Below are 22961 nucleotides of genomic sequence, written 5' to 3'. Positions count from 1 at the left end.
GCTGATTATGTCAGCTACATTTTAGAACAACTCTGTGTAACGTTCATTGGTATCCCAAACTGCTGCTCCTCACTCCACAGCTTTTTCTTCTACCCACTGCTCTGTCTGCCATAGGCTGAATGTAAGTGGAATACAAAAACTTTACATAAACATCAGTAAAGATTAGCACTGTTTCCATATTTACAACTTCCTCAACCCGTAGAGCCACTCCTTAAAGATCTCGTTAGTGTAACTCCACCAGCTGTCTTGCTCAGTATCAAGAAGATGTTTTTTCTCACAATTCTGCTGTCTTCCTACCGTAAGCCAAGGACATACTTATTACATATTACATATTATCTTTCTAAACAAGAACCATTGTTTCTTGTCTGAAAGCTTTCTTTTCTTCTCTTAGTTCAAATCTCTCAGCAGATTCAGAAAACTACTGCAAATGGCAAAGGTAGGTTATCTTTTTTTTTTTGTTTTAAGATATGTGCTGAAATAGACTTAACAAAAAAAAAAGGGAGAGGGATTTTAAAATATCCAAAACCTTTGTGTAAAATTGAATCTTTTGCTCTCATCTGTGCTGCGGCAGTTTACAAGTTTCTATGCAAAGTTAACTGTCTCTTTGCTGACTTGTACGTGCAGTCAAAATTGCTTTAAGCTGTTACAACACATTTTTTTCCCCTCTAGAAGTCATAATTTATCTTAGTCATGACTAGTTTGTTACAATTTTCACTGAAAAGACATTACGAGTTTTTATTACAAATTGATTTATATGATCTCATAAAAGCAAACTAATTTGATAGACTGTCAAGGCTCCTGCTGCCACGATTCAAAAGTTCAGTCTACTTATGCAAGGTTAATTCTGCCTGTTTACATATAGCCACAAATAAAATACTGCTTTTACTTTCAAGTTCACATGCTACTTTTCAACTAGCATGTAAGGTTACTTTCTCCTACAGTCAACACCCAATAATATTTATATTTATCTTTTATACTCCTACTATTTTCTGCTGTAGTTCAAAAGTGGTTTTGTTGGTTCATCTGGATGCATCAGTTGGCTTTGTGTGTATATGCTCTCTTTTGTATGAAGACATGCATTTTCCAAGTGTTTGAAGCTGCATGCTGACTTGGAAAAATACAAAGTTGTGTGGCCTGCTACCAGAAGCAGAAAAAATATAACCCTCTATTTCAACAGAAATAAGTATAGCCTGTTCCTCAACATATTTTGGGGAAAATCTGAGAGTTTTGGATGATAGGTGCAGTGAACTCACGCAGAAGTTTCTTCTTTACAGAGATGCTATCCAATCCCAAGCTCAGACCTGTTCAGGAGACTTTGAATGTAGTGATGAAGCAGAATGTGAGCCTCTCCTGTTACTCAGAATCTGGATCTCCACCTGTCAGATACACATTGTTTAAACGCAATCAGATGGTATCCATTTTAAACAGGCCAGACTTGACCCCTGGTTTATTTAACTTGACTATCAGCTCTGCCAGTGACATGGGTGAATACAAATGCAAAGCTGAGAATAACTTCTCCAGAGGCGGAAAATACAGCAACAGTCTCAACTTCACCCTTATAGGTATGTCTTCCTATACACCTTCTCAGCACATGGCCATATTTAGGGGCACATAGCCATAGACTCATATAATAGTTTGGGTTGGAAGGACCTTTAAATGTCATCCAGTCCAACCCCCCTGCAAGGAGCAGGGACATCTCCAACCAGATCAGATTCCTCAGAGCCCCGTCCAACCTGGCCTTGAACGATTCCAGGGATGGGGCCTCCACCACCTCTCTGGGCAACCTGTTCCAGTGTTCCAGCACCCTCAGTGTAAAATTTTTTATGACCAGTCCAAATCTACCTCCTTCTGTTTTAAAACCACTACCCCTTGTCCTATCACAACACACCCTGTCTGATGCAATGTATCTGCAGCAGCAGGAGTCAGGGGTTTGTTTGCAGCAGGTGCTGTTTTGGACTGCAGTGTGTGCCCGCCTTCACAGTGGAGCTGAACTTTACTGCAAATGGCTGTTTCCTTAGGATTAGGCAGTGCTATTCTGATCTGGCTCACTGAGCCCTCCACTCTCGATGCCCGTATCATTTGCCAGTGTTGCCGCTTAACTCTGAATCTTGCTCTGGAGCTTGTCCTGTACTCAGTGATGCAGTCTTTTCAGTTTTCTTTTTACAGAGCCAATTTCCAAACCAGTGCTGAGCTCACTCACCCCTCAAGCAAAGAAAGGCCAGAACGTGACCCTGTCTTGTCTCTCAGAGAAAGGCTCTCTTCCTATCACATACACATTCTTCAAAGGAAGACAAAGCATCTCTCCCCCAATGAAGATGCAGAAGAGAGAAGCAGCTGTGATTTTTCTATTTATCAATTCCTCTAGTGACTTTGGAAACTATAAATGCAGAGCTGAAAATAGCTTTAATACAGCAACATTTAATACCAAATACAGCAACAGTTTCAACTTTACTTTAGCAGGTATGCGTGCATGAAACAGTTTACCACTGTCAAGAAACAGCAACGGTACAAAATTCAGAATGTTGTAACAATGCAAGTTCTTTAGCCAGAAATTTTGTTTCTGCAATGTCATGTTCAAAATATAATTTTTTTTTACACTAAAAAAATAATTTGAGTTTCTACACTTAATGCAAAAAGCTAGAATTCCATGCAGCCTCGATAGCAGTAGAAGTTGAAGTGACCATGAAGAATGTCTGTAAAAGATTAACTTCAGTGAATCTAGTTTCATTTAGTGAGTCTAGTTTCATTTTTCTTTCTGGTCCTATGAAAGAGAGAGTCTACTGGTACCAGCAAGCTCTATTCCTTCTGCTCTGGCAGTGCACACTTGGGACTCTACTAAGTTAATCCAGAAGCTGAAATAAATGCAGTGTCCTGATTTTAATTTACAGAAAATACTTAGAATTTGAAACATTTCATTGCATAAACACTTTTTTTTTTTTTTTTTTTTGGCAGAAGAGAGGAGCCATTCTCAACCCTTAATAATTTCTCTTGGGCTGATCTTGCTACTATTCATAATAGGATTTGCTCTGGCAATTCCACTTTTCATAATTCCTTCATATAAAGCAAGTGAGTTATTTGAATGTCTGTTTCATCTTCCAGAAGTGCTCATTTATGTTGTCAATATATTTTAGCATGTAAACATCGTGTTACAAGTAGACTTATGCTCTTGATATTCTAGGATGTTATCAAGTCTCCTCTTAACTGGCATAGGCAACTTACCAAAACATTGATAAGGAAAAACCTCTGAGCTGTATTTTAGATGGCATGTCTGGGATGGGGGAAGCAAAGCAACATCTAATTTCATACACATAAATGTTGGAAGGAATTTGACCTCATTGTTCTTAGTAAAGAAAGGAAATTCTACTAAAAATGCTCTTGGCGATTTTTATCATGAAAATAACATTATCTGAGATCTCCACATAGTCAAAAAAATATCAGGGAGCTGTTTATTTCCCTCTTTAAAAAAAAATGATGTATGTATGTAGGCATATGTTTGTTTTTCTTTTACAATTTACAGAAAAATTTAAGTCTACTAGGTCCTCAACTGGCCTTACCTCAACAATGAGTACAGGAGACTCTGAAAACTACGTCATATACACAGAGATTGGTAAGTTCATATTACTCCTCGTGGAGTCATGGAACTTATTGTGGGAGTTTGGTTGAAGAATGCTGTTGTACTATTTGTAGCTGGTATGGGCAAATTTCTTCAGGTACTGCAAAAGCACCTACTACTGCTCAGTAAGTGAGCTAATACTGCTACTCACCATGGCTGGCAGAGGCATTATTTGAAGTTCCTCTGGATCCATATTTGGCACTGTCAGCCACACAGCGAAAACGGCAGCCGGTTAAGTGTTCTATATACAAAACAGAAATAAAATTAAGAATTGCATTTGGTAACTCATGGTGAGGATTGAAATAGCCATTATAGAGGAAAATAAAATTAAAAGACAGTAGATCACGGGTGCAATGCCCATTAACTAAGAGACAAAAGTGGGCTATATGCAAGTTGTAGCAAAATAAAAAACTTGCATAGCTCCCACATTCTGTTCAAAATATTTCAGTACAGAAACACAATCCAATGTTTCTTAACTTTGACATGACTCAATGTCATTTCAAACTGAAAGTATGAACGTTAGACAACACAACAACTATGTTAAGACACAAAAGCCACAATGCTATTATCTTGTAGTTTTTTGCATTTGCCTTATAGATGAATATCAGTATTTTCAAGGGAAAAAGAAACCCCCAGAACAAACCAGCAGCAAAAGTATTATTTTTCCTGTTTCTAAGTATCAAAAAGAGAATAATTCTCTCTGAATAAATCAGCCTTCCTGTTCATACAGGAGACAGAATTCTAGCTGCTCTGCTGTGTTAGCTCAGTGCTCATGCCAGGTACCAATCCGCATCCTACCCACATAGCCTGCAAGGACAGGGACAATAGCTCTGATAAGCCCCTGAATGCTACAGAAAACGTGGTAGATTTATAGTCAATATGGAATTTCCCTGCTTTGTGTCAGGATTATTAAAAAACCCAATCTGGTCAATCTCTTGTAACTGAGTTAACTGCTGTTTATCATCTTTAATCCAGAGCTTAAACCAGAAGAAGAATATGTCAACTTTCCTGTTATTAGAAGAGAAGATGAAAAAGGTGAAAACCTCAAGCTATGAGACATCTAATGTGGACAGATAGGTTTTGGGAGGATTTTGCTGGGTGGAGGCAAGGTTTAGACAGTAGCAGTTACATATTGAAACTGCTTGCTTACTTAAAATAATTTAAACTTTTTTTTTTTTTGAGGGGAAAAAAAACCAACCCCCCAAATAAAAAGCCTATCACAATTCTATGACCCAAAAATTCAATAGCCTCATTATGAAACCATGGAGATGTTATTAGAGACCAAGTTGCTGATGGTATATTAATTCTTCAGTTGTGTATCTGTACCAAAAAAAAAAAAAGGAATTATGTTATTCTCGCTTTTAGAGAAGAGGCCATGTGCTACAGTGTATTCAAAGGTCCTCATTAGAGATTGAGTACAAGGTAAGATCTCTTTTGTTATTAACTTAATCACATATTTTTAAAGAATCTTTCAGTGATACATGTTATGTGATAAGTACCACCACGTCTGCACAGAAAGAGAGAATGTTTAGATACTAGTTTCCTGGCCTAATTATTTTGTAGGCAGACAATATTGCTCATCCTCTACCAGCAAGCAAAATCTTCAAGTCAAAAATCTCTAAGGACTTCAACTTAGAAGAATGGATAAAAATTAGAATTAGCAAAGACCCAAAAAGCAATCCCATTAGACAAAACAGCAGCTTATTGCCCGAACAGCACCATAAAAAATGAAATGAAACAAAACAATGTAATCACTGTCAGGTTAAGATCTTGCTGGTCACAAGTCTGGCATTATATGCATCTGATGAATAAACAGGAAGCTTTCACCTAGACCCAAGTTCCTGTACATTTAACAATTCTCCTGAAATAGAAACTGGATTGTATGCAAACATAAGACAACCAAAAGGTCTTGCTCAAGTATTAAAAAAAAAAAAAGAAAAAAATCTCAACTCTGTTGTCCTCTCAGGCACACACCCAGAGGCCATATTTGGCCTCTGTACCTGCTGGTACGTAACAAGGATGGCAATTTCCTCAGTTCAACATTATTTCAGCTCTCAAGAGTAGGGATAGGATGCTGAAATTAACTTTTGGGACAGTTAACTCCAAAACAAATTCTGCATCCTTCTACAGGCTGTTTCTTAGATGTTTCTGAGCTGTTTTAATGGCATTCCACAGCCAGCTTGTGTAGGATTCCATGAGTTCAGTAAGTCGCACAGCCACACTATGCTAACCTTGCTTCGCATCTAGCATAATAACACTATGCAGCAATTAATACTATTCTTACAAATAACTTGTTTAGAGTTAAATAAGCACTACATTAATAGAATAAATTTTTAAGGCAAATTCTTGTGTTTCATGACACTATCAGTGGCTGCATGCCTTGTTACATACACCTTAAAGCACTTCAGTGACTTAACAAGCTGTACACAGGTAGTAAATCTACAGAAGATCAGAATCACTCCATTTCAATTCTGTGCAAACTCTTGTATCTGATTTTGACTGCAACAATTAGCTACAGGATAAATATGATCATATATTAGCCTTTTCTCACCATTTTCTATGTACAGACATTTTTGCCCACAAAAATGCGTAAAAACCTGTTTACAATGTATTTTCTCTATTTCCTCTGGTACTCCTGATAACGTATTTCTGATTTTTATGTTTATCAAGTGCAAGATGAAGTAGCTTAGATGTTGAAGAACTGAGGCCATGTGATAAAAATATATTCCTACAAACAAATAGTAGAAAGATACTATGTTATTAATACATTTATGGGTTGAAAGTCTTTTATATAAAATACCATTTTCCTCCAGAGACCGTGACTGTGTCAGCAATACACAGATTAATGACGAATCGTTAGGTTAGGATGGAGTATTTTTAATAGGCTAGTAAAACTGAAGACATGAAAGAGAATATGGTTAGCCCTGCTAACAAGGGACGAGTTAGTCTCTTCCCCTTTTCAAGGTAACCTGGAAGACCTACAGGGTCTAGATTTGACAAAAAAACAGATGCACTACCAAGTTTTAGCAGAACTATTTGCACAGAAACAACTGAGTCCATGACACTGTAGAAGCCAGTTCAGGCACAGATGCTTAAGAAAATCTTTTTATTCAATGAGTTTAAGTTTACACATTTTTTGCTGATGTTATATACTTAGTCAAAAAGTCCTTCAGCCTAGAAATATGCATCATTTCCTTCATGGTGGTGTCTCTGCTTCTCAGCTGGACCACTCCATTCTCTAGAGTGGCATCAGTTATCAAGACCGTGAAGAGAACGCTCATCTCATCATACCTGCAAAGAAAAGAACACACCTGTTACTGCTTTTGGTGTATGAAAAATTCAGATAAGTTATGTACAAATGACCATAAGCTGTCAATATTCATTCTGCTATACTATACTAAGTTCAGTGTGAAGACACCAGTTTTCTTGTTGCCATTCCTTGCTTGCCCGATTACATTTCTTGAGTTACTTTAGTACATAAAAATAATGTTATTTAGTGAGCTATTACAAGAGTATTTTTGTAGAAGCAGAATATATTGTTCTTCTGTTATTTAATAGCCAGACTTACTTCGAAAACTACTATGCATGAAGAAATAGTCATATGTATTTTCTCTCAGGAAAAAATATTCATCAACATGCTGAAGATCCATTGACATGAGCAGTGATATGCTCAAAATTCACTACTGATCAAAGGCCTCAACTGGAATAGCAGTTTTTATTTCCACAAATAATTTCATCACATACACTCATGGTAATAATTCCAGACTTGAAGAACTTCTAGGTTCAAGACCAGACACAGTGCTTAAGTGCTACTTGAAACAGTACTTAAGAATGAAACACAGAACCAGTCCAGATGCAAAAATGGGGAGTGAGGGTGGGAAACAGTTCTGTGAGTTTATGACTCATCTTAAGAAAATTACTTTCAATAGGAGAGTCTCTAAAAGGAATTTCACAGTGCCAGAGAAACAATGAAGTGTGAAGGGCTTATACTTCACTTAATTAAAAAAAATTAAGTGACACTGCTCTTTGTAATAAAATTAATTGAATCCAAGTTTACAGTTGGTATACATGCCTTCAGTCATGTGGTTACTGCACTCGATGACTTCTTATTGAAAACAGGCATATTTTTTGCTAGTCCACAGAAAATCATCTTTCACCTTCATAGTTTAATTTACAAAAGACTGTTCTCCTTACTTTGTATAAAGCTGTTCCAGAGATACCTGCACAGTTTCAAGATAACCCGGCCATACAGAAATTCTATTTTCTGACAGTTCATTGAACAATCCTTGACAAACCTGTGTTTGTTTAAAAACAAAAGTTAAAAGACAGACTTTGAGGGTTTGAAATCCTCTACAAAAAAAAAAACCACATTAAAACTCTAGTATGTGTGGCATTAACATTCCTAGCTGATGTTAATTTTCTAGCTGAAATAATCTCAAAGTAGAGAGTGGCTTGGCAAGTAAATCTCCATTTCTATTTTAAAAACATGCCAGTGTAAATTTCCTCCCTTCTAGCGTGACTGGCTTAATGACTGACTTCAGTAAACACTTCCAAAAAAATCTTTCTGAAGATGTGACCCACGAATTAAGATAATTCTGAAAGATTAACAAATTGAGAGGGACCTTGTTATTTATTTTCCTTAATTTTGCATGGAACAAATATCAACCCTATTAACAGTACCAGAAGCAGTGTGTTAATGCAAGGCAGGCATCTACTACCCTCTGTCTGCAGTGTATTCCTTTGGCTGTGACTCACAAGCTGCACAGTGTACAACCATGGATCTCCAAGAATCAAAGCAGTAGCTTCTTTACGCTGATTTCCCCCAGCGTAAACTGTCTGAATTGTAACAGAAGGTTACATGGAAAGTCAATGCTCAAAATTAAAATACTTCCTTACAACTGACCTGTCTCAGCTCTGTTGTTGGACCTTTTCCTATATCCAGGGCCACTTTAAGAGGTGCTAAACAAGGATGAAGCTTAAGTACCTAATAATTTTGAAAAAAGCAACAGATTACTAAATGTATTTACTGTGAAATTCTAGGAAATATTAAAACTAGGAAATATTAAGAAGGCATTTGATATTTTCACTGAAATTAAGGTTCTAAACATGCAAAATTTTCTCATAGCACAAAATCCTGCATTAGAAGCAAACTGTATTCCATGTAACTAGCACACATGTCAGCTAGCTTAGCGTGGCAGAAATTACTCCATTTTGGCTGAGCCCTAGAAAAGAGATGAGGTTTCGTTAGCAGAACTCAAGCATCTTTAATGGAGTTGGAGTGATCAGAGACAGCCCAGCAGTTACCATCCAGTCTACTGCCTGTTCTTAAAGACCAAATGATTAGCAAGTACTGTCTGAAGGCTAGCACTAACTCCAGAAAACCAGGGTAAAAGTGGGAATAATGATGGTCCTTGGGGAAATGCCCCACTACCACCTGTGACCCACTTTTTCTACTCTTCTCAGCAACCTTCAAGTGCTGCTGGAAAAAAGAAACTCCTCTTTCTCACGCACAGCAGCTACATTCCAATTCCTCTCAATTCCTTCATTACTTGCATGGCAAGAGCCTACCTTCTCATCAGAGAGAAGGTAAAACAGGAAAGGTGACCTCAGAATGAGAGAAAAATTGCTTATATAGGTGAATAGGACTGCAGAGGCAGTCCCATGGGGCCAGCCTATTGCTACCAGTGAGAAGCGTTCTCTCTGTGCCTGTGCAGGTAAGGAACAGAGGATGGAGATGTGGAAAACGGAAATATTTCCATGGCTGAATTTACCACACTGTGGGTTTCGGACTTAGGCCTACCCCTGCCTTACATCAGTAATTCTTCCGCACACTTTCCACAGAATGTTACCTTTCTCTGTGAATTCTTCTTTTTTGTTAATGGATTTCCAGCTAGCTGTAGAGAATCAAAGAGGTATGCTAATGCTCCTCGGTCCAGATTTCCACTCACAGACAGAACATGAGGAATAACATTCTTCCTTCCATCTCGGCCCTGAAGAGAAAAATAAAACCAAAACCACAAAGGAATACCTCAAATACTGTCTCAGAGAGTCTTTAATTTACTTTAAATCTGTAATAAGGCATTGAGCTCAAGCATCCCTATTACATTTAAAATACAATCAGACACATATTAAAAAGTTACCAGCAATCTTAGAAGTGTAATATTAACAAGATAAGATTGTAACAATGGGGAAAGCAGAAAATCAGAGCAGGATGGGATTATTTTCTTGTCCTGCCTCTCCGATCATAAATCCAAATCTACGGCCAATACCTTTGAAACTCTGCATTTTCTTTTGGAGGTTTATAGATTACTTCCAAGTGACCTCAAGGATCTGTCCCTACATTCTGAGAAATCACTATGCAACACTCATTACAGGCTTCTACCTTCTGTATAGAAATATGCTGCAAAGCCAGGAAAGACAGACAGGACTCTCACAAGGAGAAGAATGCAATTTACTGGTAAAATACCAAGTTACTCTGGTTTTATCTGTTCAAACATTGCCATTCGCTATAAGTTTGTCCCTCTCCAATAGATCTAGTGGAAAGGCTTCACTCGAGTGCATTCCCCCTTCTGAGTGTGCTAACTTCTATAAAGCCATTTGCAGTGTTTCTAATCCTTTAGTCCACGTATACGGAACTGGACAAGCTATGAAAAGAAAAAACATTCACAGGTCCGTTTTGATGTGAACTTAACACTGCAGAACACAAACTGAGTTTGTCTTGACATCTACTGACAGATACAGGTAACAGCTCTGCAACTGACAACAGCTGTTGTGTCAATATAGCTCATTTCTAATTTCAATGAATTAACTCCTTGCAGAAAAATCCCCAAACACTATTTTATCTGGTTTTGACAATGAAGGTCTGACTGCAGAGTATGAATTGTACTGCTTTTAGCGTAACAGAATAAAAAGACAGTCACATGCTAAGCAACTGGACCAGCAAAGAAACCATTTCTCTCACACGTTATCATTTTTATCAGAAAAGGTTTTTAATACAGTAAAGCTTACAAGTAATTTTGAACTATCCCCTGGATACATCTGTAACAGCTCAGTATCACCAAGGTTCTTCAATGTTTCTATTGTTTCTGTCCCCCAAGGAAAGCTGTAATGTAAATTAAATCCTCTTCTTCCTTCTTCATCCTGGAAGTCACTGCTGCTGAAGTTAGATGGGCCTACTGCAAACTGAAAATTAAAGGTAAGAGGTGATCACTACTGTGCATGCTGTATTAACTACAAACAGCAAGCTTGTAAAGCAAGCTGGAGTCTGTGACTCTCGGCAAAAGATTTTTATAAATTACAGCCTAAATCCCTTTGTTGTTTTACAGGATTTTGATCTCAAATCAATTACAAACACAAAATATTTGCCTTTCTGCAAGTCACGTTGTAAATGACTTAAGTAGGTTGGTTTTTTTTCTCAAAAGAAATATGTGTATTTCAGTGACAAGAACAGGCAAGCAACATAAAAACCCATCACGGTGTCTATTCACCCCACCTCTTTTGAGATAGAAAGGAGCAAGCCAAGGTTGCCATGGGTACTCTGCTGTTACCTTTCTCCACCATTGGAGTCTCTGGCGTAACCAGTAATCGAGCCACTGTCCTGCAGTTCTGGGAGAGCTAAACCATGCAAGCAAAGACGTGGTCCTTTCGCCTATTCTTTAAACAATAGCAAGGGCAGCAAGTTAACTCCTTCAAAAATAATAGGGAAAAAGCAAGAGATAGTATTCAAACATAATGCAAAAGTGAAACAAGTGCAAAAAGTTGGTTTAAGTATAGGGAGAGATGAATCCCTCCGTTACTCTACCTGCTAAGGTTTTTGTTGTATTGTTCACTTTCTGGAATAGAGTGAAAGCACACTCCAATTTGAGCAAGGCCGCAAGGCAGTCTTTTGTTCACCAGTTCTAAGCAGCTAGCATATTGCTCCAAAGCACCTGTCAAAAGACAAATTGCTAGTTTTAGTAGCCACAGCAAAGATCTTATTTTTAAAATTCTACTGAGAGGGAATGTAGCACATGATACATGTACTGTTTATATGTGCAGTACCACTAGCATTAATGTCCCTGAGCAGGGACACTTTCTAGTGGACCAGGTCACTCAGAGCCCCGTCCAGCCTGGCCCTGAACACTCCCAGGGATGGGGCACCCACAGCTTCTCTGGGCAGCCTGTGCCAGCGCCCCACCACCCTCATGGGGAATAATCTCTTCCTTATATCTGATCTAAATCTACTCTCTCTTAGTTTGAAGCCATGACCCCTTGTCCTATCACTACATGTCCTTGTCAAATCCCTCTCCAGCTTTCTTGTAGGCCCCCTTTAGGTGCTCGAAAAGGATGCAAACTCACAGCACGCCGACGAAACTTTCCCAGCGCTCTAATAGAACAGGAAAACTCCCTTAAATGCAACTGCTTCGCTCCCAGCAAGAAAAACGCGAGCAGGCTGTCCAGAGCTCTCCAGAGAGCCGCCTCGCCCCTGCGGTGACGGGCGAGGGACCTACCGGGAAGCAAGCTCTCTCGAAGCACCCCCGCCGTCCCCAGAACTTCTTCCAGAGACGGCCCGTCCAGCTCCTGGCTACAGCCCCTGCCCTGCAGGGCTTCGCGCAGTGTCTCCGAGTGCAGCAGCCGGAGACCGTGCTCGGCCCGCGGAGCGCCGGCGGCGGGCGGGCCGTGGAGCGGGGCATCCACGGCGAACATCTGCTCCCGGAAAGCCAGGGCCGAGTCCCACCACTGGGCCGCCAGGTTGCCCCGCAGCGCCACGCCCAGCGGCCCGAAGCCCGGGGAGCAGCCGCTGAGGTAGGCGCGCCAGGGCAGCGCCAGCCGCGGCTCCGCGCCGCCCCGCAGGAAGTGCCGCCGCCGGCACACTTCGAGCAGCTCCTCCCCGCTCGCCGCCTCGTCATCGCCGCCGGCCACCGCCGACGAGCAGGGCCGCGCCGGGGACCCGGCCTCCACTCCCTCCGCGACCCGCGCGGCGGGCGGCCGCCGCCTCAGCACGGCGCAACCCCAGGGAGCGCGGCTGCACCACCGACCCCCTTGGCGGCAGCCCAGCGCCATCTTCGTCGCCTCCCTCCGCCCTCATGGCGGGGGAACGGTGCGGACACTGCGCATGCACCGTGTCCTCGCGCGCGCAGGAAGCGTAGCTGGCGAGCGGCCTGTCAGGAGCGAGCGGGGACACGGCGGCCGCGCATGCGCGCTGGCACTCCGCCGCAGGGTTCCTACCCGCCCGCGTTTCCTGCTGGCAGGGGGCCGGTCGCCTGCCGCCCGCATCCCGGGCGCTTCGGCCCGCCCACGGCCGCCGGGACCCCGGCCTCACCGCGGCGCCGTGTGTCGGGAGGTAGCGTCCGGCCTTCCGCGCTCGGACACAGCCGTCCGGAGCTCCCTGGCGTTAGTCTTGGGTGGGGAGGGGGGAAGGAAGACTTTGCAGTCGTGGGCACACAAAGCTTTTCACAGCCGCACAGGAAAATTTCCAGGGGGAAAAATCTCACCAGAGCAGCTCTACGTTGCTCTGTATGGCCTGAAGCAACATAAAGGCTTTCCCACCAGGAAGCAAAGTTCAAGCCAACGCGTTACTGCCGCCCTTCCCGCTGCCAGCGCGGGCGGAGGCAGCGCGGCTCACCGGCGCTGCTCAAGCTGGCAGCAGGGCAGTGGAAATTTCCATATGTGCTCCATCACGAGTTTGTACCAGCGCCAGGAGGGGGAGCATAAGAGAAAGGCAACCATTGTGTGAGCTGACGGCCGTGAAAAAATCATGTATGTTGAGTCCCCAGCAGGGGAAATAACCCCAGCATTGGCTCTTCCCTACACGCCCCCATCCCACAGGGCAGAGGGACAGGCTGAGAACTGGAGGCCACTGGGTCAGCGGGAGCGGCTGCTACTCCTAAGTGCACGAGTAGTGCTAGCTACGGTTTTATTTGCGACGAGCTCGATTCCAGCACAGTATCTATGATATTATCGAAGTTACTTAATAATATCTTTTTATATGCATTTTATGAGCAAGACCCTTCCCCCTCAGGGGACACTGCCCTAGCTAATGGTCATTTGGAAACACAAAAAAAAACCCCTCAGTTGTGCCTTGCTGGTCAAATAATTTAAAAAAAAAATTAAAAAATATATCTATATCAGAAATAGTACTCCAGTAACCCACATCACATCTCTAGAAACAAGATGACTTTGGAGTCGATGATTAAAATTACTTCAGCTTCTAAAGGTGGCTGATTTGGCCACATAATTACACTTGGATCCACCAAGAACCTCCAGTCTTAAAAAAGCTGTACTAGAGTCAGGTGCATCTTTTCCCACAATTTCCTGAGTTTCCAAAGCGTATTTTCAACCAGTATGAGTTGTAAACACCGATGTGGGTTTCCCTTTAACAGATCTGATTGGTGCCATTTCCCATCTAAAGGGAGAAAGGCTATTTGTTCTTTGCATCACTCTTAAAGACCCCAGTCTGTCAATTTTAACTCATAAGATGTATGTTTTCTACACATACCTTTTTTAGTACAAAGTTTTTAAAACAAAAACAAGCTTTCCATGCATTTTGTTTCAGGCAACTGACCTAGAAACTCAGCAAGAAACATATCAGTTTCAAAGACAGATGACCATCTACTTCCTTGTCTTCAGCAGTGATGGCCCTGGACAAGTGGAATATGGCAAAGCCAATCAGAGACTTTCCACTTTGCCAACTGCAGTTTTAGACTCAAGTACAGTAGTATTTCAGAACTCCAGCTGAAGTTCCCGTAACAGTGGATGATCATGAAAGTACTGTCAGCTGATAGAACTCCACAGAAAAGGCAGAAATATATAATTAAGAGGCAGATCAGGCTGCAGTTACAGCACAAGCTGAGCCTCAGAGTAAAATAATCACCAAGAGCTAAGTACAGACTAGCAAAAAGATCTGAAGTGTGAAAGAAAAAAACTGTCATGGGTTGAAAATAACCTAGACAGAATGTTGCAGATTCAGCCTTGAATAGGTTAAGCTGTACTTCAGCACTGTTAAACTTCAAACTAATCATTGTTACTGATAAACGAGGGAAAGAAACTCAACGTTATTAACTGGAATTTTAGTATACTGTACTTGAAAGCATTAAGTGCTATAACCCCAGGCTCAAGGATGATTCCAGCTATCCTCCTAGTCAACAAAATGCTGTTGTTTTGCTCAGCATGGGTAGTGCTTTGCATGTACTACAAGCCCTAAAAAAAAAAAATCCATGTAGTATGTCAATGGATCAACAGCCCACTTCCCTCCCCCCACTTCCATAAAGAAATCACTGCTCAATACCAGTTTAAGTATAATTTGAAGTTTTAATACTAAGATCTTCCCATTTCTCTGAAGCTCATAGTAAGCCTGCATGCTAACTCACAAGGCCTGACAGCTGCAGATACATTACACTCAAGCCTACTCTGAACATATGCTCTTGTGAAGGCGACAGTTAGGGTGCTGCAAAAGCCTCCTACACTTGTAGCAGCTCATTAGCAACACCACTGCAGAGTTTTGGTTAGCAAGACTCAGCTATACCATTACTCCAGTGGATCTTTTCCAAAAACTGGCCCTATGCTAGTCAGATAAGGAAGAGTACTGTTTCCAAGTTACTTAGAAGCCAGCTTTAATTTTCTTCCCCATCAAAGCGGAGCCTGCCATGCTAAGCAATCTAGCCCAATCAAGGCAAGGCTGGGTTTTGTATAAGCTTAAATGTTTAATCAGACACAGTTGAGAAACCTTTCTAGAATTTAATATAAAAACATTTGACATTCCATTAATGTAAAGTTGTGCACATGTTGAGAAAATTGCCATTTGAAAGAAAACTCGGTCTTCAAATATCTTTATTGGAAGGCCATGCACTGCCTTCTGTTACTGTATTTCAAATCACTGTACATTTACTTTGAAAACACTGTCTGCATTTTCTAGTACAAAAAACTAAAAATTGTTTCAGGAATGTAGAGAAATATTCAACTTAAATAGCGAAAAAGTGCACCATAATTACTGCTGCACTGCAGTCATTTCTGCATTTCCCATTTCTTAAATAACTATCCTGTTTTGATAACACACAATATAAAGAGCAATTATGAAAAAAACTGAGACATTTAAATACACTAAGTTATTGAGAATAACTTGTCGGCATTGGGTAACCTATCATAGGAGCAGCACCAGTGGCAGGATACGCATACTGCTGCTGGTTCATGCCATTGTGCATATTTGCAATATTACTGCCGTACTGCTGATCATAGCCATTCTGGTAAGCTCCTGCAGGGTTACCAGCCCTGAAGCCAGCTTGCATGCCTGCAGCTGCAAAGCCATTTCCAAAAGGAGTTCCATTACTGAAACTTTGGGCACTGAAAGCCCCATTTTGAGTTTTTGCTCCGAAGTCTCTCTTTCCTAGTGCACCATAGGTTCTCTCAAAGTTCTCCCTCTCTCTAAAACTACTAAATCCACCCCTTTTGCCCGCAGAATATCTGTCACGTCGATCACCTCGGGAACGACCTATCAAAAAATACAAGAAATAGTTATATATATATCATATAGGCTGCATTTTACATACCACCAAATTAGTTCAGCTCACACAGTAGGTTCGCCTTCTTAGGCAGTCTTCATATAACTGAAGTCTCTAGTTAGATTGTCACTACATAGAGGAAGACTATTTTGATAGAGAAAGCCACCTATATATGATCATGAGAGTCATATACTCTGTCCTGCAACGTGAGTGGCAGCATCAAAGCAAAAAAAAAAAATCACTTTCATCTTGTCAACAGGACACTTATATCCATCCTTCCTAGCCACGTGAAAGAAGGGCACAGAACTGTGCCCTGAAGCGTTTTATTTCAGAGCAAATACTCAGGAGTGCATGTTTGGCAAGCACTAGTGGTAGGTGCGCCACAAGGTGAGCGTGGAGCATTCAGAAGGAGGGAGTGGGGCTTTTTTGTTACTGGTGTTAATAAATACCTTTTTATGTCACCATAACTGGCAGCTAGACCACCTTCCATATCCATTTGAGAGAGGCTGGAGGTGGAATTTGAGTTTCCATTTTGTTCCAAGAAAAAACGCTACGCACTGTGGTCAAGAACAGTACTTACCTGAACCTCTGTCTTCAATCAACTGAAGCAATTTGGGGTTGATGGCTTGATTAGCCTCCCGAAGCACAGAGATGAGGTCATTTACTTGCTTAATATTGTTAGGAGTAAAGAATGTGTATGCTGTGCCTGTTTTGGTACTGCGGGCAGTTCGTCCAATTCGGTGGATATAGTCCTCTGAGGAGTTAGGGTAGTCATAATTGATGACAAATTTCACATCTTCCACATCTGTAAAGTGTTGCAGTGTGGCAAAAGGCAAGGTACAAAGTTTTGCACACCACAACAGCCAAATCGAAGATAAACATTAGACAATAGTACTTTAAAGGAAATAATGGCTGCAAAGAACAGTGTTAGAATTATCCATTTCTGCATGAGTATTGTGGAAGAGAAAGTTACGCACACTCCGTCTGTTCCCGTCTCATCACCCACCCTGTGATCCAAAACCTTACCATAAAGGAGTATGCATTTGCTTGTCATTCCCAACTCAAGAGTCCCCTTTACAAATCATCAAGTGACATCTGAATGCTTCTTGCAGTAGGGCCACTAAAGCTCACAGCAGCCTCTTCATGTGCTCATTTGAGGACCTTAGAGTAAAAACATACAAGGTCCTTCACATACACACTCATTAGAAGCTCAAAAAAAAAGGGGCCACACTGCTCGTCTTGCCAAGACCTTTGAACCGCAGCTGCAAGAAAAACATACCTGTCCCCCCAAAGTCACCAAGTTGTTTTTATGCACTGTGTCTCGTCTAGGCAAGCGCTTCCAAGAAGCCAGGGTTCACTTGAGAATGTGTCTCTCTCTGGCAGGTCTCGACATGACGACTATGTATAGGTGGAGGAACTTCGACTTTCAAAGGCATTTGAAAAGCCATTGCTTTCCTGCCCCACTTGCTAAAGTGAGAGGTGGACTTTTTCTCTGATTTCATGTGCCAGTACTCACCAATTTGTACAAGGCTTAGTACATTTTAAAGCTGCTCTCTCCATTTCATGGTTGAAAAAAATTTCATTGAACATTGAAGTTTGTAATTATTTTCTTCGACATTTCAGCAAACTCACTGAAATTCAAAGACCCACAGATCACAGCAGACAGTATGCACAAAACTAACAGTACTGCACCATGGCAAATCATGCAAAGCATGGAGAGAAGAGAAATACCAGGGCAAAGTGAACTGTGAATGAAACTGCTTATTTCATGAGAGAACAGTTTATGGGGTAGTAGTTTAAAGGATGATCTTTGCCTTTTGAAGATTACTGGCACACAATGCTCTCAGCTTTCACCTCTCTATTTGACTGGAAGCAGCCAGCCGATCATTTCCACTAGTCCTCCATCCCCCTCGAGTCCTCCGATTGTCATGCCTAGGCCTTGCCACAAAGACTGCACCTTTATGTGAAGAAAACTTAGAAAAATGCAGAGGTTAAAGAAAGCAATAGACTTTCTTTAAATAGCTTTGGGCAACTGGCATTACGGGTTGTACTAACCTAGACCTCTGGATGCAACATCTGTAGCAATCAGGATTGGTGCTTTTCCATGTTTGAATTCTGCAAGAGAAGCAACTCATCAGTTTCTTCACTAAGTAACAAAGATCGCATGCTTGCAGAAATCGCTGAAGTACTCACCATTTAGAACCCAGTCCCGCTCCTGCTGACTTTTATCACCATGAATACCCATTGCTGGCCACCTGAAAATACAGAACTTGATTCACCTCAGACCACTCCTCAAGCAATTTCATTAGTCAAAGATAGGGCTACTGGCAAATTCCAAACAGCTTCTACAGTCAGTTTTTAGCATTTTAATGACACCTGGTGTCACTGTTTTGACACCATAGTTAAGTGGTGGTTCATGAAGAATCAAGAGCATGCTCAGACTATCGGGGTGGCTCACTGAAGTTTGAGCTATTAGACTCACCCATCTCTCCTCATTTTTCTGGTAAGATCATCACACCGTCTTTTGGTTTCCACAAAAACAATTGTTTTGTTTTCCTTCTCACTCATTATTTCCTCCATCAAACGAATAAGCCTATTATGAAGAGATGATGGTTAAAAGGTGGGATTGATTTGACCTGCACAACTTTTAGTTTTCCCAGCCTAATTTTTTTGTGTCAGACTGGTGCAAAACATCCATCAAGACAAATTCATTTCACAGTTCATAAATTACAACTAACCATTAAAAAACTCATATAGAATGCTTTGCCCTACTTACTTGTCATCTTTCTCTACATCATGACAGACATCCACAATCTGAAGAATGTTGTGGTTTGCGCTTAGTTCTAATGCACCGATGTTGATGTGTACATACTCTTTCAGAAAGTCTTCCGCAAGTTGCCTTACTTCCTTTGGCCATGTGGCACTCCACATCAGAGTTTGCCTGTCAGGCTGGAGAAAGAGACTAGGTCAATCAACACACTATCAAATCCAACAACAACAACAACCTATCCAGACAGTCCCCCAAAAGTTGATTCCACTGCCCTTGCTTCAATGAGCATAGTTGGCATTTGTCTCTGTAATAGTTAAAAATGCATGAACTATTTATACTCACTCTTATCTGATCCACAATTTTTCTGATCTGAGGTTCAAATCCCATGTCAAGCATCCTGTCAGCTTCATCAAGGACAAGGTAAGTGCACCTCCTGAGATTGGTCTTTCCAGCTTCTAAGAAGTCTATAAGCCTTCCAGGTGTTGCAATGCAGATTTCCACACCTAAAAAAGAAGCAGTAAAGTCAGCTGATGTATTTTTCACATTGCTTTATACTGAAACACAACAAGGCTTATCCATACCTCTTTCTAAGTCACGAATTTGTGGTCCCTTTGGAGCACCTCCATAAATACATGTAGACTTCAATCGGCATGCTCTGCTATATTCAGCTGCTACCTGCTGCACTTGTTGAGCCAGTTCACGAGTTGGTGCCAGCACAAGACACTAGAAATAAGATTCCCAGCTTTTAGATCAATACCTATGTGAAGCTTCCAGTCTGACACTAGTTTTAAATGGGAAGGTTGTCGTGTATTACTTCAGTGCCAGAATGACTACGATGGATTGGAGTAGCCCAAACCAGAAAACCAAATTACCTAGCCATCTCAAATTACCAAACACTGACCTATGCTCTGTGGCAAGATACCTGGAAGTCACTAGCTTTCAGGGGTTAGCAACTTTCAAAATGAGACCTCTAGCCCTGTTCTGTATCATTTTAAGGACAATCCAATCAGAGCTTACGGAATGTTCCTGGGAAGCTATCAAAACATAGAACCACTTTAGTCCTACAGAGAAACACAATACAGCTATGCACTCTTGTGAGCATGGACAACTGGACTGTAAAAAAAAAAACACACCCCACATTCTCTAGAAATTAAGATTCTCTCTCATTTAGGAATACTCACAATAGGTCCATCTCCTCGCTCCAGGAATGGCTGATGATTTATATGCACAATAGCAGGCAACAAGTACTGTTCGGAAAAAAAGAAAAGCCAGATTACAATCCCTTCCCAGAAGTGTTCTGCCTGTACTAAGCCAGGCCATACTTTCACTGCTGAAATCCAGCAGTATTCCAGGTTACAACCAGAACTTACAGACAATGTTTTCCCTGATCCAGTCTGTGCCACTCCAACCATATCCAATCCACTCAATGCAACAGGCCAACCTTGTGCTTGAATAGCAGTTGGTTCAGTGAAGTTCTGCCTCTGAATTACTTCCATAACATTTGCTTGAAGAGAAAATCGAAACTTAATAACTTAAGACTTTGTCTTAATCAAGCCTGGAAGAATGGCCAGTACAGCAGTCTTCACTTACCAGGAAAGTTAGCTTCATAGAAGTTTATAATCGGTTTTGGACAGTTATGGCCCCTAACTGTGACTTCTTTGCTTGATCTGTACTGTTCAACTTCTTGCTGCAAGGCAAAAATCCCATTATTGGAAATAAGCTTTAACACTAAATTTATCTTTTAAGTTACCCCTTCTGTGCCTATCAGGCCCCATGACCCTCAGCATGTTTGCACTTATTTGTTTACTTTTGCATGAGTTGGACAGGGTACATACCGCAGTACGTCTAACTACATCAGGGTGTTCTTGATAGAAGTTCTTCTCAAATTTGGGCAGCTCATCTAAATTCCATTTCTTTTTTGTAAGTTTTTCCCCAGGGTTTCCAAATTTCTTCCCAGAGAGAGGTCCACCTCTACTTCCTCCAAATCGGGGTGCTCCAAACCTAGAAAAAGATCATAACATAGAATCCAACAGAAACATTTTGGACCTTGTCTTTGGTATCACTATCTTTGCGGTCCACCCTGTAACTCTACAATTCAGATTGATAAATTCCACCTAAAGGATACTGAAACTTCAAAAAACTTAAGTTGCAGATGCCACAATCTGCCTAGCTTCCCATATTGAGAAGCTCAGGTAACAAGTATTTTCGCAGTTGCCATAAAACACAACTGAGAGGCCTATTAGCAAGTTCCAACACAGGCAAAGGACATTAACACCTTTGTATTAGCACATGATCAAAATGGTTTCCCACCCAAGTGACACTCCCATTGTGCGTCAGCATGCAGAAGGTGGGCAGGAGTAGTTACAAAACCACGGGCTAACTTTCCCATAAACCGTTTTCTTACATCTCAAAAGGTTAGCTTCTCTCAATAACGATGTTTTATGACATCATGTATTTTATGTTAGGATTTTAGGTTCGGTCCCTCCGTTCACACAAGGCTTATCTCGAAAGCCTCTCCCGACAGCCCTGAGGCGCAGCTCAAAGCAACGCTAAACCCTGCTCTGAGGATCGCTGAACTGGATCCCAGCACGGGGCTCCCTCCCCCGCCCCGATTGCTCCCCAATTTTGTCCGGGCAGGCGCTGGGAGCGATCCTTCCCCGCTCAACACAGCGCTCCCAGAGGGGACCTGGCTGAGCGGCCGCTGCTTCCTGCCAGCGCTGTTTCCTTTGTCTCTCATTTCTGTCTACGCCACATTTTCCAGCCGCTGCCATTTTAGAGACTGAGCTGGGCGGGGGGAGGAGGAGGAGGAGGAACAAAGGCAGCAGCAGCAGCCGGCATTTTGATTTCCCCTCAGTCACCGCATGGCGGGGCCGGCCATTAACATCCGCTTACACAACACAAAGCGGGAGCCGGCCGGCTTCTGCCAGCAGCAGCCAGAGCCGCCGTCCCTTGTGAGGGGGAAGGGAGGAAAAGGGAACCGCCCTACCGAGAGCTCCCCAAGGCTCCGCCATCGACGAAGCGCCCGGCCAACCCACTGACCCACAAACCTCCAGCCAGCCGGCTGCTCCCCAGCCCACCCCCACTCACGGGGAGGGAGGGGAGAACCGAACTCTGCGTGGACCATCCGTACTCGGGTGTACGGCCCCCGAGGAGTGAGAGGCGAGTCTCTTTTCCCACAAAAAAAAAAAAAACCCCACCCGCGCCCCTCGTAAGCGGTCACAGACAAGCCGGGGCAGCGCTGAGGCGGATGGACCGAGCCTCGTCCAGGATGAAGCAGCCGCCCACGCACAGCGGCCGCCCCCGCCGGCGCTAAGAGCTCCTGAAGCCCGCTCCCCTCCCCCGGCCTCCCTTCGCGAAGCTCTGGAGAGTTCGAGACGGCAAGCGCCGAGGAGAAGGGCTCCAGGGCCCAACCCCCACGACTCGCCGCCATTTTAAAACGCTGAAGACCAGCCACTAAAACCCCACAGTCGGTCTAAGAGTCCGGACGCTGGCGGCGGCTAGCGCCAGCCGGGCCCCCGGACTCACCCTCTATCCCTGTCGCTGGAATACCCGGGCATGGCGATGGTGGCGGTGGGCGAGACGATCCCGGTCACTTAAAGAGGGTGGCGAATGGTAGCGAAGGAGCCAGCACCGTTGGCGGGGGCCACTCGATGTGGAGCGCCCCGTCCCCCGGATGCCGGTTATATAGGGGGCGGGGGCCGCGGGAGCTGCTGGGAACCGGTTGGTGACGCAGGCGCAGAACCCGCCCTTTCTGTTATGTAAACGGCCCGAGCCGGCCGGAATCCCCGCCCCCTTTCGTGTGGGCGCGGCGCGGCTCGGCCGACTGACCGGCTTCTGCGCTCGCGGGCGGAAGTTCCCCGCCTTCTCGGGGCGTGGCCTCTGCTGCCGTCACTGCCCGCAGCGCCCCGCACAGAGGGGGCCCGTGGCCCCCTCTCTTGCCGCCCGCCCACGCACGGAAGGGCGCGAAGGGGCGCGCCTGCGCAGAGTCGCTGGCAGGCGGCAGGCCGCGGCTTAGCGGCGCCATCTCTCCCGCCGGCCCCGCGGCCTCGGCCTGGCGGGACCGGGGATTTCGCTGCCGGCCCAGCCTTTGATAAGTGCAGCC

At 43.1% G+C, this 22961-nt stretch overlaps 3 protein-coding genes across 5 annotated transcripts; 1 reads left to right on the top strand and 2 right to left on the bottom strand.

Moving 5' to 3' along the window:
* The first annotated feature begins 255 nt into the window (after positions 1-255).
* Positions 256-5029, top strand: MILR1 (mast cell immunoglobulin like receptor 1). 2 transcript variants are annotated; one of them, XM_010129046.2, is made up of 8 exons: positions 256-298; positions 392-436; positions 1275-1562; positions 2167-2460; positions 2953-3066; positions 3518-3607; positions 4589-4648; positions 4979-5029. In XM_010129046.2, the coding sequence occupies exons 1-8, from the start codon at positions 265-267 to the stop codon at positions 5026-5028; spliced, it is 975 nt and encodes a 324-aa protein (XP_010127348.2). In that variant the 5' UTR covers positions 256-264; the 3' UTR covers position 5029. The 2 variants fall into 2 exon arrangements, with proteins under 2 accessions (XP_010127348.2, XP_086618538.1); XM_086762412.1 differs by lacking the exon at positions 4979-5029 and having other exon boundaries at positions 4589-4668.
* A 1673-nt stretch (positions 5030-6702) lies between these two features.
* On the bottom strand, positions 6703-12705 carry POLG2 (DNA polymerase gamma 2, accessory subunit). The gene is made up of 8 exons (XM_010129045.2): positions 12103-12705; positions 11415-11541; positions 11161-11266; positions 10622-10795; positions 9463-9603; positions 8517-8597; positions 7808-7908; positions 6703-6904 (listed from the first exon to the last, which is right to left on the bottom strand). The coding sequence occupies exons 1-8, from the start codon at positions 12653-12655 to the stop codon at positions 6739-6741; spliced, it is 1449 nt and encodes a 482-aa protein (XP_010127347.2). The 5' UTR covers positions 12656-12705; the 3' UTR covers positions 6703-6738.
* A 2603-nt stretch (positions 12706-15308) lies between these two features.
* Positions 15309-22585, bottom strand: DDX5 (DEAD-box helicase 5). Of its 2 annotated transcripts, none has more exons than XM_086762182.1 (13): positions 22409-22585; positions 20695-20860; positions 20450-20546; positions 20230-20363; positions 20041-20106; positions 19441-19582; positions 19202-19362; positions 18866-19038; positions 18572-18682; positions 18283-18344; positions 18145-18204; positions 16670-16894; positions 15309-16079 (listed from the first exon to the last, which is right to left on the bottom strand). In XM_086762182.1, exons 1-13 carry the CDS (start codon positions 22414-22416, stop codon positions 15697-15699), a joined length of 1788 nt encoding a protein of 595 aa, XP_086618308.1. In that variant the 5' UTR covers positions 22417-22585; the 3' UTR covers positions 15309-15696. The 2 variants fall into 2 exon arrangements, with proteins under 2 accessions (XP_086618308.1, XP_086618307.1); XM_086762181.1 differs by having other exon boundaries at positions 22385-22584.
* Between the last annotated feature and the right edge of the window lie 376 nt (positions 22586-22961).

This window comes from Chlamydotis macqueenii, chromosome 18 (assembly GCF_036417535.1).
Source record: "Chlamydotis macqueenii isolate bChlMac1 chromosome 18, bChlMac1.mat, whole genome shotgun sequence".
NCBI classification, from domain to species: Eukaryota; Metazoa; Chordata; class Aves; order Otidiformes; family Otididae; genus Chlamydotis; species Chlamydotis macqueenii.
Note: the sequence above shows the minus strand (reverse complement) of the source record. Positions and strands in the feature narration are given on the sequence as shown.

Bases quoted from the DNA above. Each gene is read 5' to 3' on its own strand.
- DDX5 (XM_086762181.1), bottom strand. From the start codon at position 22,416: ATGCCCGGGTATTCCAGCGACAGGGATAGAGG. The intron at 20,861-22,384 runs GTGAGTCCGGGG...ATCTTTTTCTAG, and splicing joins TCCAGCGACAGGGATAGAGG to GTTTGGAGCACCCCGATTTG. The intron at 19,583-20,040 runs GTGAGTATTCCT...TCTTATTTCTAG, and splicing joins AGCGAGGAGATGGACCTATT to TGTCTTGTGCTGGCACCAAC.
- MILR1 (XM_010129046.2), top strand. From the start codon at position 265: ATGTTTTTTCTCACAATTCTGCTGTCTTCCTACC. The intron at 437-1,274 runs GTAGGTTATCTT...TCTTCTTTACAG, and splicing joins AACTACTGCAAATGGCAAAG to AGATGCTATCCAATCCCAAG. The intron at 3,067-3,517 runs GTGAGTTATTTG...TACAATTTACAG, and splicing joins AATTCCTTCATATAAAGCAA to AAAAATTTAAGTCTACTAGG.
- POLG2 (XM_010129045.2), bottom strand. From the start codon at position 12,655: ATGGCGCTGGGCTGCCGCCAAGGGGGTCGGTGGTGCAGCCGCGCTCCC. The intron at 11,267-11,414 runs GTAGAGTAACGG...TATTGTTTAAAG, and splicing joins TACAACAAAAACCTTAGCAG to AATAGGCGAAAGGACCACGT. The intron at 10,796-11,160 runs GTAACAGCAGAG...TTTAATTTTCAG, and splicing joins GACTCCAATGGTGGAGAAAG to TTTGCAGTAGGCCCATCTAA.